Below are 16,669 nucleotides of genomic sequence, written 5' to 3' on the forward strand. Positions count from 1 at the left end.
ATCTCCTTTCCAAGACTTTTTCTTTGTCACTGAGCCAAAATTTTCTTTTCCAGAACTATTTTCTTCATTATCAAGCATAAATTTCCTTTTCTAGCACAATTTTCTTCATCACTGAGTCAAAATTTCCTTCTCCAGGATGATTTCCCTCCCAGTTTTCCCACCACAGAGCCTAGGCTGATCCGACCCCTCTGCTCCTGCTCTTTTTTTGGGAGTTCAGCTCCCTCCATTACCAGCACTGACCTAAATGTGTCCATTTTATTCCCAAGTCTTAAAAACTTGTCGAAATTCTGGAATATTGTCAAGGTTGGGAGCTCCGGGTGGAAGTGTCCAAGGGAATTTCCAATGCCGTCAATAATTATAAGTATGATATATAAATATTAATTATAATTCATTTATTTAAATAGTTATTTTTAGTAATTTTAATAATTTAATAAAACGGTATTATTAATAATGCTGCAATGATAATAATTGTAATTATTACCACGAAGATGGAATAATTAATAATAATAATAATAATAATAATAATAATAATAGTAATACAACACGGTGCAGGGGATGGGATGAGTTCAGCTGTAAGGTCCTTCCAGTCCAAACCTTTCCATGATTTTAGGGCAAAAAATCTTTTATTAATCCTCTTCCATTCCCAATATTTATTCTTACACTCTCGTGTGATGAGAAAATGGTTTTTTAAAATTCGCAGCAGCTTTTGGAGCGGAGTTGGAATTAAGATCCCACTTTTCCTCTGCTGATTATTAAATGTATTTTGATGTTCCAGTGGAAATCAGAGATTTCCTGACTGGATAAAACGCAGGTGGAATTCCAGAGTCCAGGTGTTTTATTTCCCTGCAGGGGCATTGCAGCTGCGTTCATTAAAAAGTGCTTCTGCCTTAATCAGTAGGGTGAATAAAATGCAATTAGCAGGCCAAGCCATAAACAGCCAGAGGAGACAGCAGAGCTCTGGTGCTCAGTCCAAGGAAAAAAATTATACAAAATTTTATTTAATAAAAATAAAATTTTTTATCCTGCTGCCATCAACAGCCCAATAAAGACTCAGACATCAAAACCCTTTAAATTTGACTTTTTTATTTCATTGCAGAAGAAAATCCAACGTAGGCCTCATTACGTTATGCATCTTTAATTATAAAAATAAGCAAAGAAAATAACTTGCCTCTCTCTCCTCGCTATGATATGTTTCAAATAACCTTTATATGAACACACGGAGCTTTACAAATGTCATGGAAACAATAAATAACGACATATACCAGATATGCTCACTGTTTATTCCAGTACTCAGCAAAAAAAAAAAAAAAAAAAAAACAAAACAAAACCCACAACCCCCCAACTCTCTCCCTTTTCCCTTTTCTAGGTCTCTTTAAATTATAAATACAAATAATGCAAATTTATAATGGCACAAAAACGTCTAAAGTGCAAACAAACCACGAGACTCATGCAAACCTTCCCAGAGAAGCCCCTCCCCACCCCGAGAGAAAATCCTTTTGTGAGACCAAAAAAACGAAGCAGAGATGAACTCCAAGGTGAAATTGCTGGACTTGATTGTGGGGATCGTTCCTCACCCCGAGGGATCTCTCCCACCCAAATCCAAACCTTTCCATCGTTCCCCAGGGATGGGAGGAGCCCCCAGATCCCCTCTGCTGAGCAGGGAGAGCCCAGCTCGGGCGAGGGAAGGGATGAGCGATCCCAAATTCCTTCCTGCTCCAGCACAGGGACAAAAGTGGCCTCAAAGCAGCTCAAAAATTGGGAATTGTGGCTCCTTGGGACATGGGTGGCACAGGGGGAGGTCCCTGGGGTAACAGGGGATGATTCCCTGGGCCACCACAGCAAACCCCGCGGGGGGAATCATCTCCCTGCTCCTCTTCCCACCCTTATTCAGGAGACAAAGCTGGAATCGCTGCAGGAAAGGGAAATTTCATTATAGCACCCCAAAAAAAAGATGGGACTGGGAGGCCCAAGGCGCCTCCCCAGCCCCAAATCTGCTTTAGTTGCCTTTTTGGGGTTGCAGAGAAATGGGTGGGTGGAGAAGCCACTTTCCATGAGGAATGTCCCTGGCCAGGCGTCCTTGGAAAGCTCCTGGAAGCTTTGGGATCCCACAGTGGGAGCTCTGGAGCACTGGCACAGCCTCCCAGGTGGGCTTGGACCACTGCCCCGAGGCAGGGAAAGACTTCTTGTGACCAATTCCCAAATAAAAGCATGGACTGGATGCACAGACCCCAGCAGAATTCCCTGGCTCCCAACAGCCGCGGGGTGGGAAGTCAGGGATGCGCTCCTGGGATCAATTCCTAAATATAATCCCAATTTTAGGGTCGAGATATTCCAGAAGCTTTTGGTTTTCACCTCTCAGAACTTCTTTGTGTCGGCCTCTCAATCCCTGCCTGATTCAGGAAGGAGCAACTTTGCATCTTCCTTGAACGGCATGGCTCTGTTCGGAGTATCCCAAAAAAATTACACATTCCGACCCTCCACCAATGTCAGCAATGTTTTTTTGCTGCTTCCAATTCTCTGCCAGCACTTCTGGGCTACATTTCGTGAAGACAGCGACATCTGAAACACTGCCACTGCATCTGGTTTCGATATTTTAGCAGCAAGTTCTGGTTTAAAGGCTTTGTGGTTTCCCGAACAACACAAAAAAATAAAATTATATTGCTTCAGGTTTCCATAAGAAAAAGAGATCCCTCCTTTATCAGCTCTGAGGCAGAGTCTTCCACTCTGCAGGGACTCCAAGGCATGGGTTTGGGATTGGCCTGGTGGATCCCACACCAGCAAGGGGATTTTTGGGCTCACCAGGGCCTGGCTGTGGTGGGGAGCGGCGTTGGGGTCTCCCAGCTCTGCTCCTCTTCCCAGAACCCGCTGAGGAGGAGGAGGAGGAGGAGGAGGAGGAGGAGGAGGAGGGTGGAGAAAAGGCAGCTCCCAGAGCATTCATTGTGTCCTCAGCTTTCCTGCTGGAGCTTGAGAGAATGATGGATTTTCCCAGCCTTTCCCCAGAAATCCTGGTGGGAGTTTTGCCCTGTGAGATTCCCAAAGGATCTGAAATTCCGGAATTCCCATCAGCTCTGCCTTGGGTCTAAGTGCATTGCCTGGCAGCCCTGTGGGGACAGGACTGACCAGCCTGAACTTGGGTTTTTATGGATTTTGCCTCAATTTTAGCTCTGAAAGGCTGTTCCTGGTCCTGTGATTCCCATCCTAAACCTTTCCCCTCTTCCTTTCTAAAAAGGCCACAGAGTGGAACGTGAACTCCTGACTATGACAGAAGTGCTGCTTCCAGGAAAAAGAAAGCAATAATAATAATAACAATAACAATAACAATAATAATAATAATAATAATAATAAAGAAAGAGCTGACTTACAAAACTCAGTTTAGGCAATAAAGTTATTCTGTTCTGCTCCTTTGAAGCAGACTCTGGTGGAGTTTATGTACAGTACAGACAGATTTTAGCACTATTTATACCACAGTTAGAGCAAGGCCTTTAATACTCTAATCTTAAGACAGGCTTTGTTTCTGTTAGGCTTGGTTTAAAGCTTCAGGCAGTTAAATACAGTACAGAGATGTGAGCTTTGAAATACAACGCACGATTATGGGACCTCCTGACCAGCTCCAGCCACAACCTCTTTCCATGGCAGAGCACGCCCCTCTCCTGCTGTTGGGGTTTGTGGGGTGGTTTGAACTCATTTTGCACCGCGGTGCCAGGTCCTGGTGACTAAACCATGCAGCGAGCTTGGTAAATCCCGACTTAAACGTGTTCACAGCACTCTGCTGGAAGGATTAGGACTGAGGGTGACACTGCAGGACCAGGAACGTGACATCCATGTTCGTCCATGGCCAGCACAGATTCATGACATGAATTCCACGGATATTTTTAGGATGTGCGAGAGTTTTTAGTGCATCTTCCGGCACCTGCAGGAGAGGAGCGGCTCCTCCCCTCGGCACCGAATCTCCAGGCCTGGGTGGTGTCAGCACAACAGTCTGGGACAAAACTCAGCCTCCAAATGTTGGGTTTGGTGCCTGAAGGCCTGACCACTGTAGGGATCTACTTATGAGTAAGAATTTTTGGGAGAACAGATATTTTTTGTGGGGAAGAGAAGAGACAGAGCCGTCAGGCTGGCGGGAAAGCCGCGACACCGAACACAGACCCATGCACAAGTGTTGTTGGAGAGGAACAGAAAAGATGAACTAACTAAACGAGCCCTAAGGAACTAAACCCAGCTCCTGGGGGTTAAAATACCTACAGTCCTCTGGCTTTGGGTGCAGCACTCCTAGAGCAGAGCCCTCAGCTTTGGTCGTGCTCAGCCTGCCCTGCCCCGGTCAGGCGCGCTCGGCGGAGCCGCGCTTGGCGTGGGCGGGCGTGGAGCTCTCACCTCGGAGGTTCCTGAGGAGCAGCTTCAGCTTCTGCGGCTCCGAGACCCTCCTGCGCAGGAGGTCGGCGCGGGGGTGGCCCTGGGCGCAGTGGTCGCTCTGCAGCAGGTGGAACAGGCTGGCCATGTTGGGCCCCAGCTTCTCCATCAGGCTCTCCTTGATGGTGCTCACCGTGTCCTCGTCGCACTCCAGCAGGCTCCTCACCAGCTTGTTGTAATACCTGCAGCAGAGCCACCTCGTTAGCCCACGGTGTGCCCCAGCCGGGTGACAAAACTGCGGGAATCAGGATTTTTAACTCAGCCAGAGCGTGTTTGGAATTGATTTCTGATGGTGTTGTGGCAGAATTTTTACGGCTGGGAAAGGCCTCCCAAGGCCAAGTCCAGCCTTGTTGTCACTGCACCCAAACACCCTGGGCACGGCGGTGCTGTGCCTCTGGCACAGGGAAGGAACCCCATCGCCAAAATTCTGATTTAATTGCCCTAAACCAACACTGCCCCAGCTCTGGGAGGTGAGGGGTGAGCACAGTGGGTTTGGAGTGATCCTGGCGGATCAGGGAGGTAAAAACGAGGAGCTGAGAGATTAGGAATGGGTTAAAGGGTGTGATTTGCTCTCTGCTAAACACCCGAGTTCCTGGAGCTTTGGGAAGGAAAATAATTGATGTTGGCAACAACAGATCCTGCTGGGATCCCACAGCCTGGCCAGGCCTCTGCTCCGAGGCAGAGCCATGACTGATCCATCCCTGTGGCACCAATCCCTCTTTTCCCTCTTGTCCCTTTCCCTGCACAGAAGGACCAGAAGGGGGAGAAGCAGCCCAGTCCAAGCCTGTCAATTCCCTTGGGACAGATCTTTAGGACACACAATCCATTGTCACTTCCATTCCCTTTGTCCCTCTCGTCCCTTTCCCTGCACAGCCCTTACAAGCACCAGAAGGGGGAGAAGCAGCGCAGTCCAAGCCTGGCAGATCCCTGGATTCCCTCAGGACAGGTCCTTAGGACACGAAATCCCTGCTCACTTCCAAGCCCACCACGCACGGAACCCCAAGCGAGGCTTCCCCTGCCTCCTCTCCAGCTGCATCTTCCCCTCCCAGCAGCCCTGGGCACAAATTCCTTGCCCAAGGAGCAGCCAGGTGTGGTGGCAGCTCCCTGGTCAGAGAGAGAGAAGCTAGATTCATTTTCCCAGAATTGGCCTGGGAAGCTTTGGGGAGCTGGAGATAAACAATGATAGCCAATTATTAAAAACAACCTGCAGGTGTTGTTTGTCTAAGATCTGTTTTCTTGTTATTCTCATGAGATTGTTTGTAAATGGGTGTCTTGTTAATCAGGCAATGGTGATGGTGTTTTAATTAGAGGACCAATCAGGTCCACCTGTAGGGTATAAAAAGGGCATTAAAAAGGGTATAAAAAGCAATGGGTTTCTTAATAAATTGAATTAGCCTTCTGTGAATGCCTTGGGAGTCTGTCACTTATTAGCCAGGCCTGACTTGTGCCCGGGCAGCCAGGAAGTGATGCTGCCCTGTATTCCCAGCCCTGCTGAGAATTCCTCCAAGGAACGCTCCTCCACAGCCCCAAGAGCACCAGGGACAGCACCTGGCACCTCCCTGCGCCAGGGAACATCTTCCCAGGGAAACAACGTCGGGAAAAAGGGCAGCAGTCCCACATTTGCTGGGATTTCTGCCTGAAAGGACGTCGGGGAACTTATTTTAGGCACTTTAAGGTCACGGTGACATTTTTCCACAGGAGCAGAGAGGAGAACAACCTGCAGGTGGAGGAGGGGAAGGAAGAGGGAAATGAGAGTTCCCATTCAAAATCCTTTCCCAACTCTCAGCCTCTGGAGCAGCCAGGGGAGGTCAGGTGAGGTCAAAGTCTGAGCTGCACAAAAGGACCAGGCTCTGGCTCGCTCTGAGCCCGGCTCAGCAGGGCTGGGAGCGAAGTCTGGAGGGGAGATGAGCAAAGCTGAGCCAGCCACACACCCGGCTTAAATCAGGGCCAGCCACAGAGGCCGTCCAGCCCCGAGGCTTCCACGCTCGGACACCTTCCCAGAACCCGTCAGAGCCGGGCTGTGAGCAGAGATTTTCCTCCCCTGCTGCTCCTGCCCTGAGACGAAATCGCAGGAAGATGCAATGACCTTTAACTACTTCCCCGGGGCGGCCGGGCCAAGTGGCACATTCTGATCCTGCCGGGCCAGCGGCTGGGAAAGCAGGATGCTCTGGGAGCCCTCGGCGTAACCTCGGAGCTGGGAAATCCTGCTGCCTTTGTTCCTCGACGTGTCACAATATCCTCTGCCTCGGGCTGGGGAGGAGCTCCCTGTGCCTCGGGAGAGGCTCCGGGGCTCGGTCCGCGCAGAGGAGCGTGGCCAGCACTGCCCGAATGTCCCCATGTCCCCCTCCGAGGGCTGCTGAGCTCCACAATCCATCACTTGAACCCGGGGCTCCACAGAGCTGCCTGCTCCTCTCCCAGTCCTCCAGAAAACCCCTTCCCAAGGTTCCAATATCCCCCCCAAAATCTGCTTGGGGGAAAGACACACAGGTTCCATTTTTACTCCCCCCAGTATAATTTTACCTTCTGACTTTTGTCATTTTCTGGATAGACAAGAAAAAAAATATCCCCATCTACAACAGAATTTTCTATAATAGGAAATGGATCTCCATGATCCTTGTGGGTCTCTTCCAGCTCTGGATATTCTGGGATTCTCTGAATAAATTTATGCTGGTTGATGCAACATAAAACATATTTATCACCGGCACACCTGTCCTGGGACAGGTCTGGAGGTTTGGGATGCTCCTGGATCCAGCCAAAGCCACCCCAGAGGAGCTGAGGCCTTGGCCACGGCCCGGCCCAGGACCCAGTGCTCTGCTTGCGCTCCAATCCGGAGTTATTTACTCCAACCGCTCCAAAAGGTCCCTTTTATCCCAATCACAAGACTCAGCACTGATTGTTCCAGGACTAGGAGGAAGAAATCCCTGCCCCTGCAGCGTGACTGCGCAGACTGCAGCAGCCCTGAAGCCTCCCTGTGTCCCTTGTCCTTGGAGGACGGGCACAGGGCAGTCCTGCGCTCAGGGGACGGTGCCAGGCAGCAGCGTGACATTCCCGTCCCTGCAGGCAGCAGGAACAGGAGACAGCCCCAAAGCAGAGCAGTGAGAGCCCCAGGCTGTCCCCAGAAACGAGCAACGCCGGGTCACGGCACAGCGGGGTTACACAGGACCAGGCGTGCTGGGACCTTCCGTTTTTCCTGGGTTTTGTAGCAGTGGGGCGACTTGGAGGACAAGGATTCATTTTCCAGGTGCCATATGAGCCCCAGGAAGGGCATGGCTGCAGTCTGGAGAGGGGAATGAGGTGGCAATGGATGGAGAAGGCCAGGCTGGATGGGGCTTGGAGCAACCTGGCGCAGGGGAAAGTGTCCCTGTCCTTGGCAGGGGTGGGATGAGATGGGGTTTAAGGTTCCTTCCCACCCAAACCACTCCATGATTCTCTGAGCAGGTCTGAAATGCTCAATGTGCCACACATGCCGAATTAATCAACCTTTTTGGGATCTTTGACCATTACAGTGCACTCAAACAAAAAAAAAAAAAAAAAAAAAAAAAAAAAAAAAATTTAACATTTAAACAAACTCCAGGCTTTGGAGTATGGGACATCTGGATAATTTTATGATGAATTTTCTTCTCTGGAAATGCTTTTAAATGTATTTCCCAAAATGAGAAAAAAAATTATTTCCCAAAAAGGGAAAGAAATGTATTTCCCAAAATATGAAACAAGTGTGTTTTCCCAAAATGTGAAACAAGTGTGTTTTCCCAAAATGTGAAACAAGTGTGTTTTCCCAAAAAGGGAAACAAATGTATTTCCCAAAAAGAGAAGGGAGAATGCTTCCCTTCTCAAAATTCTCTTCAAATTCTCTTCATCGAAAGCTGAGCAGGGTCTGCAGAGGCAGGGAGCTTTACTGGGCTAAGATGTTTCAGGACCTGCAGGCATTTATCACCTGGGCCCCTCTCGTTCCTGCCCTGCAATTCCCACTCCCGAATCCCCAGGAGAGCCCCACGTACCGGTTGGAGAAGTGGTTTGGGAGCTGCACCACCTCGGTGATGGCCTCGGGGTTGCGCCGGGCGATGCCGCACATGTCCAGCTTGCTGTAGCACTCCTCCTGCACCTCGGAGATCATCCTCTGGAACGTGGAGCACCTGCGGATGGCCAGGAACACCTTGGACGTCACCCCGTTGGCGATGCACTTCAGGCTCTCCTTCACGAAAGCTTTTCCCTACAAATGGAAGGGAAACTTCAACTGCACCAGAATTCCAGGGAATCCAAAGGAACGGGAAGTGATTTGGATACTCCACCAGGCCTGGCTGTGCTAACTACCCTCCTGCAATTACAGACGCGGCAGGGAATGGCACTTGAATGCTACCAATTATTGCAGAGTTGTCACTCTCAGCAGCTGGGATGCTCTGAACTCCCATTCCCGAAGGATTTAGGCAGTGGGAAACTTCGGCCTGGAAGCGCCAGGACCACAGATGGAGCAGCTCTGCCCCACAGATTGATTCAACATCAATTTAATGCCAGCAGTTTAACACTTCTGGTTCAGACCCCAAGAGCCTTTACGAGCTTTTAAATCTGTCCTTGGGAGCAGGAGCACGGGGAACAAGAGGCTGTGAGAATTTTGGGAGGAAAGCACAGAGGGAAAGGGGTTTTGGCAGAGCACAGCCCTCCAATACTACCCCGTTCATTCTCCCTGCAGCCCCGACCTGGCCGCGCATTCCCAGACCCAAACACTTCCAAGTCAAAGCCCAGCCCTGTGCCAGGTCACACAGTCAGGAGATTTATTTTGTTAGAAGAACATTTCTATTTCCTCCTGGAAAGGAAACCTTGCTCTCCACCCCACGGAGCCCTCTGTGCCAAGTCCTCACACGGAGCAGGGAGCGGGTGGAAAAAGAGCCCTGGAGGACGCGCTTGGAGCCAAAAATGGGGGCTGAGAGGAGCAGCCGAGCAGCAGGAAGGGCTGCAGGGAGGGGAGGGTTAATCCTGCCCAAAGCACAGCTTAAATTAAGGCAGGCATTGAGCTGAGCGCTTAGCACGTGCCTTAGAACCCGCGGGACTTGTCGGGGGCATGAAAAGGCGGCTCCCATTTATTCTCGGCTGGGTTTTATTCTCGGCTGGGTTTTATTCTCGGCCGGGTTTTATTTTCGGCCGGGTTTGATTCTCGGCTGGGTTTGATTCATTCTCGACCACGTTTGATCATTGGCCGGGCTTTATTCCCTTGCTCTTTGTGCCCGGGCCGTACCTGAGTGTCGAATTTAGCAGCGCTGTAGAGGAAGGATTTGCAGATGTCGTACATCCCGTCCGTGTCGCACGTGGAGTTCTCCAGGCAGGCGAAGGCTCCGCAGCCCACCTGGAGGGCACTGTTCAGGCACCGAACCACCTCGGCTGTGGGACAGAGAGGCACGGGAATATCAACACACGGAGAGCGAGCCCAGCCCGTGGCCAAATCCTGCGCCGGCACCGCGGCGAGGCAGGCGCGGCTCAAACCCACTCTAAGGTTCCAAAATCTGCCACGGAGCCAGATTTCTCTGCCATGGAGTCAGATTTCTCTGCCATGGAGCCAGATTTCTCTGCCACAGAGCCAGATTTCTCTGCCATGGGGAAGAGAAGGTTCCAGGGGGACCTCAGAGCCCCTTCTGGTGCCCAAAAGCAGATTAGAAAAAAGTGGGAGAGCGACTTTTGATATGTACAGTGCTAGAACAGCTGGGATTGGCTTTAAGCTAAAAGAGAAGAGATTTAGGTCAGATATTAGGGAGAAAATCCATTCTTGGGGGGCAGTGAGGCCCTGGTACAGGGTGCCTGGAGAAGTTGTGGATTTCTCATCCCTGGAAGTGTCCAAAGCCAGGTTGGAGCACCCTGGGATAGTGGAAGGTGTCTCTGCCCGTGGCAGGGGATGGGATGAGCTTTAAGGTCCCTGCCAACACAACCCATTCCAGGATTCCTTAATTCTAGAATTCCATGATCCTATAATTCCATGATTCTACAGTTCCACAATTCTACAATTCCAGGATTCTCTGGAGACATGACCAGCACCCCAAGGAAGAGAAATTCCAGTTACCAAACCCCCCGAGGGTCACACACGGATTAAAAGAGGCAGCACCTCACAGTCCTTGCTTAGATGGGGACCCAGATGTCCATCCCAACCTAATTCTCTCTTCAGGCATTTGCATCTTTATCCCAGCTCCCTCTGAAGAAGGAGCAGGGATGAGGATGGGCCCATGGAAAGCTCTGGGTGCTGAGGTCTCTTCCTTGGGGAGCAGCCTGGCAGCACCTGGGTCAGAGAACCACTGGAAAATGAGATGAGATGGAAGCGTTGGCACATGCCAATTTGTTGGCAGGAAATCCCACTTATTAGGAGGCATTTGTGCTTTTCTAAAATGCCTGAATTACCTAGAAAGAAGATTTTAGTTTGAGAGTCAATTCTCAGCACCCAAAAGGACTCGATCCAGCAGCTTGGTGCTAAAACTGCCCTGGGAGTTCGCAGGCGTAGCCAAACAAGGTCATTTTGGCTGAAGATTCAGGAGGAGAGGGAAATTTGGGCAGAGAAAGTTCAGGTAATGCAGCTCCGGGGAGAATTAAACCCCGGAGGCAGCGGTGCGGCTGAACACGAGGGTATCCGTGTCATCCCGGCTTTCTCAGAGCAGTTCCAGGGCATTTTAACAATGAATCAGCAGAATTGCCACATGATTGCCCTGAAATTAGCCGGGATTAACCTTTCTGGGCGAGCCCAACATCTGTCCCCTCCCGCGCCTGGGCAAGGCACGTTCATTGCTTTTGCAGCTCATGTTACCAGACATTCTTGGGGAAGAAATGCGAACCCAGGGTCCCCCATCCAGCCCTGAGGTGTGGGAAAAGTGAGGCTTTACTGGGACAGAACACACCTTGTTAAATCTAAGTTGTATCCTAAAGAGAATTCTTTATAACCGGCATTTTTCCCGAAAAAAAAAAGAAGAAATAATATTTTTTTAAATTCCCCCAATTAACCCCTCGTCGTTCCGCGCTCTTGCTGACGTGCCTGAAGGGAGGAATATTTGGTAATTCATCCCCTCCCCGGTTCGTAACCTCCCGCAGCACGAGCCAGCCCCATAATTAGCTTTCCACAGGTTCCAATTAGAACTTCGCTCGCAGCAGACTCCGGGTGCGCGGAGCTCTGGGTGTTTTAGGCACGGTGCGAGAGGGAGACCCCACGTTTCTATAGCAACCAAATACAAAAGCAAATCGAGCAAACACCCCGCTCCAGCGCTGCAGAGCCTTGCGGATCTAAAATAAGGCAGCTGTTAATGAGCTCCGAATTAGAGCGTTAATATCTTTGCAAGCAGAAGGCAGATTTTTAATTCCCATTGTTCCAGACAATGTCGCCAAGTTATCTAAGCAGCAAAGTCCAGACATCCAGGGCTCACTCGCCAAAGCAAATTTTTTTTTCTCCATTGTGGAAGCAAGTTTGGAAATGTCACCAAGGCATTTTTACAGTGGCAGCTGACCGATAGCGATCAGTTTGTGACAATCGCAGCGAGCCGGGGACAGTTTCTAGGTTACTGCATTCTTCCAAGTGGCGGCTCCGGCTCCCCCTCTTTGAACAGTCAGATGTTCACAGAACAATGGGGCAGTCCCAGCGCCGCGGATTTCATCAACTTCCTAAAAAGCAAGGGTTTAACACCAGAGCAGCGCTGCACTGGGGAAGGGAGAGGGATACATGCAAGCAGGAAAATAAAAATGATAAAAAGTGCACGGAACTCATTGGGGAGCTGCGGGAGGAGGGGAGAGCCTGGATCGCATCCTCGCAGCTCTTCCCTGCCCCGGCTCCTACAGGAGATTCCTGCTCCAGCTCTGCACCAGCAGCTCCTGCCAGCCTGAAAGGAACGCTTGTGCTGCCAGCCTACCGGCAAGTTTATAAGGGGAAAAAAAGAGGGGGGGAATGAAAAAAGAAGAAGAAAAATCAGCAGCAGAGAAATCTGAGACAGTTGAAGGCATCGGGGCTGCGGCTCCGAGCCCTCCTCGCTGGCGTTACCTGAGTTCTGGGCTGCCACCCGCGCTTTCCTGGGGCTCACAGAGTCATTCTGCTCAGCTTCGTAGGATGCGGATGCACTGATCAGCAGCAGCAGGAGGAAACCAGACTTTAGGAGCATTCTTTGACAAGTTTCCACTAAGTGTGGGGTTGGGTTGGTTTTTTTCTTTCTTTTTTTTTTTTTTTTTCTGTTTTTCCTTTTTTTGGGTGGCTGATTTTTTTTTTTTTTTTTTTTTTTTTTTTTTTTTTTTTTTTTTTTTGGATGTGTGCGCCTCTCCTCTTCCACTCCGGCTTGAGCAAAGATGTGGAGCTGGATACGCGCTCGCAGGAGGGAGGGAAGGAAGGAGGGAGGATCCTGGCGAGCCCGGGGATGAGCGCAGGGATGTGCGGAGGATCCGGGTGGCCCCTCTGGCCGCTGCTCGCTGGGGGACCGGGAGCTGCGAGGGTTTTATAGCCGCCCTTATCGGTCCCCCCCGGGCTGCGGAGCCAATCGGTGGCGCTGGGCAGAGCCAGGGGAGGACTGGACTCATTCAAGCCCCACAAAACTGCAACTTCACAGGAAGAATATTTTCCAGCCCATTAAAAGTACCTGCCAAAGAACAATGAGCGAAAAGTTCATCCTTGGAGGAGCGGTGGGGAAGGGAGGGGGTGGGGGGAAGGCTTCCTATGGATCATGGAGCTCGAGGAAATGACAGCGCCGTCCTAAAGCGCCCCCACCCCAAAAGAAAATCACCTGCCTTTCAGGGAAAGCTGTTCCCATCCGCCCGAGAGTGATCCCGGGGTTGGGGCGGCTCGGGGGGGAGGAAGAGGCGGCTTTGAGGGGCTCGGGGATGGGGATGGAGATGGGGATGGGGATGGGGATGGGGATGGGGATGGGGCTGGGGCTGGCAGGGATCCCTCGCTCCTGCCCCGGCTCTCACCTTTCCCTGCGCTGCCGGTGCCTCCCTCCTGCCCCAGCACGTGCGAGCCCCGGGACTCATCCCTGCGCTCACGTAGGCACATGCAAATCCCTCCCTGCCCCAAACCTCGCCTGCCGCCTCCTTAGCTCCCCTCACCTGCGCAATTCCCCCTGAAAAATCACCTAGTCAAACCTTCTGCTGCGCCCCAAACCCCAGTTTTTAGGTGTTTCGCGGTTTTCCTCACCCCCACCTCCTCCCTGCTCCAAACTCAATCCTGTTTTTCAGATTTCATAACGGGAGGAGGCACCCTAATGCCTGATTCAATCTCGGTTCTAATGGGCACGTAATGAGGATTAACACGCTGCAGGATTGATTATCCCCCATCCCAGAGACAATTAAAGCTCTGCGTGTTTCAGGGATGAAAGTGCAGCAGGGCTCTTAAACCTTGGAGCTGAAAGGAAATCGGGAAAGGTGAGTGCAGAAAGATTTCCAGATAAAAAAGCGACAAGTTCCTGCCGCTTAGAATAAACCCAAGGATTTAGAGATCGGCTCTGGCTGATCTGAGCTGGGATTATTTGGATCATGAGCACGTTTGGGGCTCACTCTGCCACCCCCAGGATCTTTTCTGGGAAGGGAAGGACTCTCAGCTCTGTGGTTCCAGGCAAGGAAATCCAGCTTGCATAGATCCATGGATCCATCCAGGTACAGAATTCCCATTTGACGAACCAGTTCCACAAACCCCATTCAAGTGGAGGTGCAACACTCCCCATTTTGGGGCATTTATTCGGGTTTATGGCAGCTGAATTTAAAATAAGGAAGAATTTAAAGAGAAGCAGGAGGAGGCTCTTTCCATGGATCTCCAGAAGCTGTGCCTGCTGCTTTGCCTCATTCCTGCCTTTTTTTCCCCTGGGAAAATGGGATCACTCTGGACCCTGCCCATCCCTGTCTCCCATCTCTCCAGGAAGGCGCTGCCAGCCCAGCTCGGGCAGCGCTGCCTCATTCCCGGTGGTGTCGGCTCCCTTTGGAACGGGAACAGGAGCGAGGCTGTGCTGCTGCCCGGGGGTCACAGGAACAGCTGTGCCAGATGTTCCGAGCGAGCGCCAAAAGCCCTGAAACAGGAGGGTTTCGGGTTTCGGCTCCGGTTTGGGACACCGAGCCAAATTCATTAAATAAAGAAAAAAAAAAAAAAAAAAAAAAAAAAGAAGCAGCAGCCCCGCGCAAAGTGTTGTGGTTTCTCCACTTCAGAGCCCCGGTCCAGTTTGGAAGTGAAAATAATCCCAGAGGGTTTGATCCTGATTAAATCAAAAGTAACTCTGGCAGCCACTTCAATGGGGGTTGACTCAGGGCTCCTCTCCTCTCCTCTCCTCTCCTCTCCTCTCCTCTCCTCTCCTCTCCTCTCCTCTCCTCTCCTCTCCTCTCCTCTCCTCTCCTCTCCTCTCCTCTCCTCTCCTCTCCTCTCCTCTCCTCTCCTCTCCTCTCCTCTCCTCTCCTCTCCTCTCCTCTCCTCTCCTCTCCTCTCCTCTCCTCTCCTCTCCTCTCCTCTCCTCTCCTCTCCTCTCCTCTCCTCTCCTCTCCTCTCCTCTCCTCTCCCTGCAATTTCCACACCACTGGATTGCAAACTCCCAGCGCGATCCCTGCACCCCTTCACCCCAAGGTGAACATTCCCACTCGGCTTTTTTGGCTTTTTTTTTTTCCTGAGGCTGCAAACCCGGGCAGGTTGGCCTGGCCCTCCACAGGGGCACGTCCGCATCCACGGGAGCCTGAGTGCAGGGAGGAGCTAAGCCAAGGGGACGCTGAGATTACTCCAGCACGTTTTCTGTTCTTTCTCCTATTTCCCCAGGGATTTGCTCCTTTAGGGCCACATTTGATATTTGTACCCGCTGCCTGATTTCATTACGAGCAGCAGGAACAGGAGGTGAGCGAGGCTCAGTTTGGTGTCATGGGCATGGTGACGCCGTGAGTGGTGTGGGGGTCAGCACACAAATATTAAAACACCAGGGGAACTCTATGGAGGCTCCAAAGAGACCCCGTGGAGGCAGAACTTTGATTATTTTGCTTTAAAAGAGTGGGGGGATGATTTCAGGAGTGAGGGACCCATTTCTGCCCAAGACCTCAGAGTCCCATGCTACCAGAACTACATTTGCATTTTTTTCTTTTGCATATTGAACAAGGGCTCAGAATTCCCTGGAAACTTCCATTCTGCCCTTGCTGTGGGATTTCCCAGGAGTTTGGTGGCAGAGGATCTTGGCTTCAATCCTGTACCAGGTTTTAAAGGAAAAAAGGAACAACCAGCGATGGATGGAACCACTGCCCCAAAATCAGTGGTTGGCTCATTCAAGGGCCATGCCCTTCAGAACTGTTGTTAGAAGGTTTAGGGATACAAGAACACTCATTATGGGATAAGGTTTTCCCTAAAAACCTTCCTTCCTCCCTATCTCAGGTGACAGCTGATTTGCAGCCTAGGGAGTTCATTTAAAAAAAAGTTTTAAAATAAACTTTCATAATAAGAAGTTCAAAGTTTCAAAATAAAAAGTTCTTTAAAATAAAAAGTTTCCCTATTTGTTCCTAAGAGCTTGGCAGAACCTGCTGGAAGATTTTCCCCGTGGCTTCCCTTAGAGGTGAAATGCTGGAGGGTTTCTTTTCCTGGCTGATGCGTGGAAAGAGAAAAAAGAAAGGCACTGTTAGCCCTGGGAGAATCACCCCCTTCTTTCCATTCCCATTCAGCAGACCCTATTAAATTGCACAGCCCGGCCTTTTGTGCCACTGTTCCTCTATTCCCAAGGTGTTAAGATTTTTATCCAACCTCCACCCCCCCCAAAAAAAAAAAAAAAAAAAAAATCGAGGGGGACGAGAAAAGAAACGAGGAAAAAGAGAAAGGGGGGACCTAAAGTCAGTGACCCCCCCGCCCCTTCCCCCGCTTTCTGCTCAGCTGCTCCCGGCTGGAAACTGCTGCGAGGGCGGCCCCCTTCCCTCCCATTGTGTAACTGGATCCCTTCCCACCTTTATCCCCCTTTTCCCAGCCGGGACCCCTCCGCTCCCCGCGCTCCGGAGGGACGTGAGCAACTGCACCGCCCCGGGAGCGAGCGGCGCTGCGCTGGCCGGCCCCGCACGTCCCGCCCGCGGTCCGCCCTGCGCGGCGGCTTCCGAGCCAGCAGCATTCCCCGAGCCTTCCCTTCCCAGGAACCAGCATTCCCCGAGCCTTCCGAGCCAGCAGCATCCCCGAGCCTTCCCTTCCCAGGAACCAGCATTCCCCGAGCCTTCCGAGCCAGCAGCATCCCCGAGCCTTCCCTTCCCAGGAACCAGCATTCCCCGAGCCTTCCGAGCCAGCAGCATTCCCCGAGCCTTCCCTTCCAAGGAACCAGCATGCCCC

The 16,669-nt window shown here is 51.2% G+C and overlaps 1 protein-coding gene across 1 annotated transcript; it reads right to left on the reverse strand.

Annotated features, from left to right (window-relative positions):
* Positions 1-1,064: 1,064 nt before the first annotated feature.
* STC1 (stanniocalcin 1) lies at positions 1,065-12,829 on the reverse strand. The gene is made up of 4 exons (XM_068174439.1): positions 12,404-12,829; positions 9,638-9,780; positions 8,406-8,617; positions 1,065-4,589 (listed from the first exon to the last, which is right to left on the reverse strand). Exons 1-4 carry the CDS (start codon positions 12,519-12,521, stop codon positions 4,319-4,321), a joined length of 744 nt encoding a protein of 247 aa, XP_068030540.1. The 5' UTR covers positions 12,522-12,829; the 3' UTR covers positions 1,065-4,318.
* Positions 12,830-16,669: the final 3,840 nt, after the last annotated feature.

Source organism: Anomalospiza imberbis, chromosome 28 (genome assembly GCF_031753505.1).
Source record: "Anomalospiza imberbis isolate Cuckoo-Finch-1a 21T00152 chromosome 28, ASM3175350v1, whole genome shotgun sequence".
Lineage (NCBI taxonomy): Eukaryota > Metazoa > Chordata > Aves > Passeriformes > Viduidae > Anomalospiza > Anomalospiza imberbis.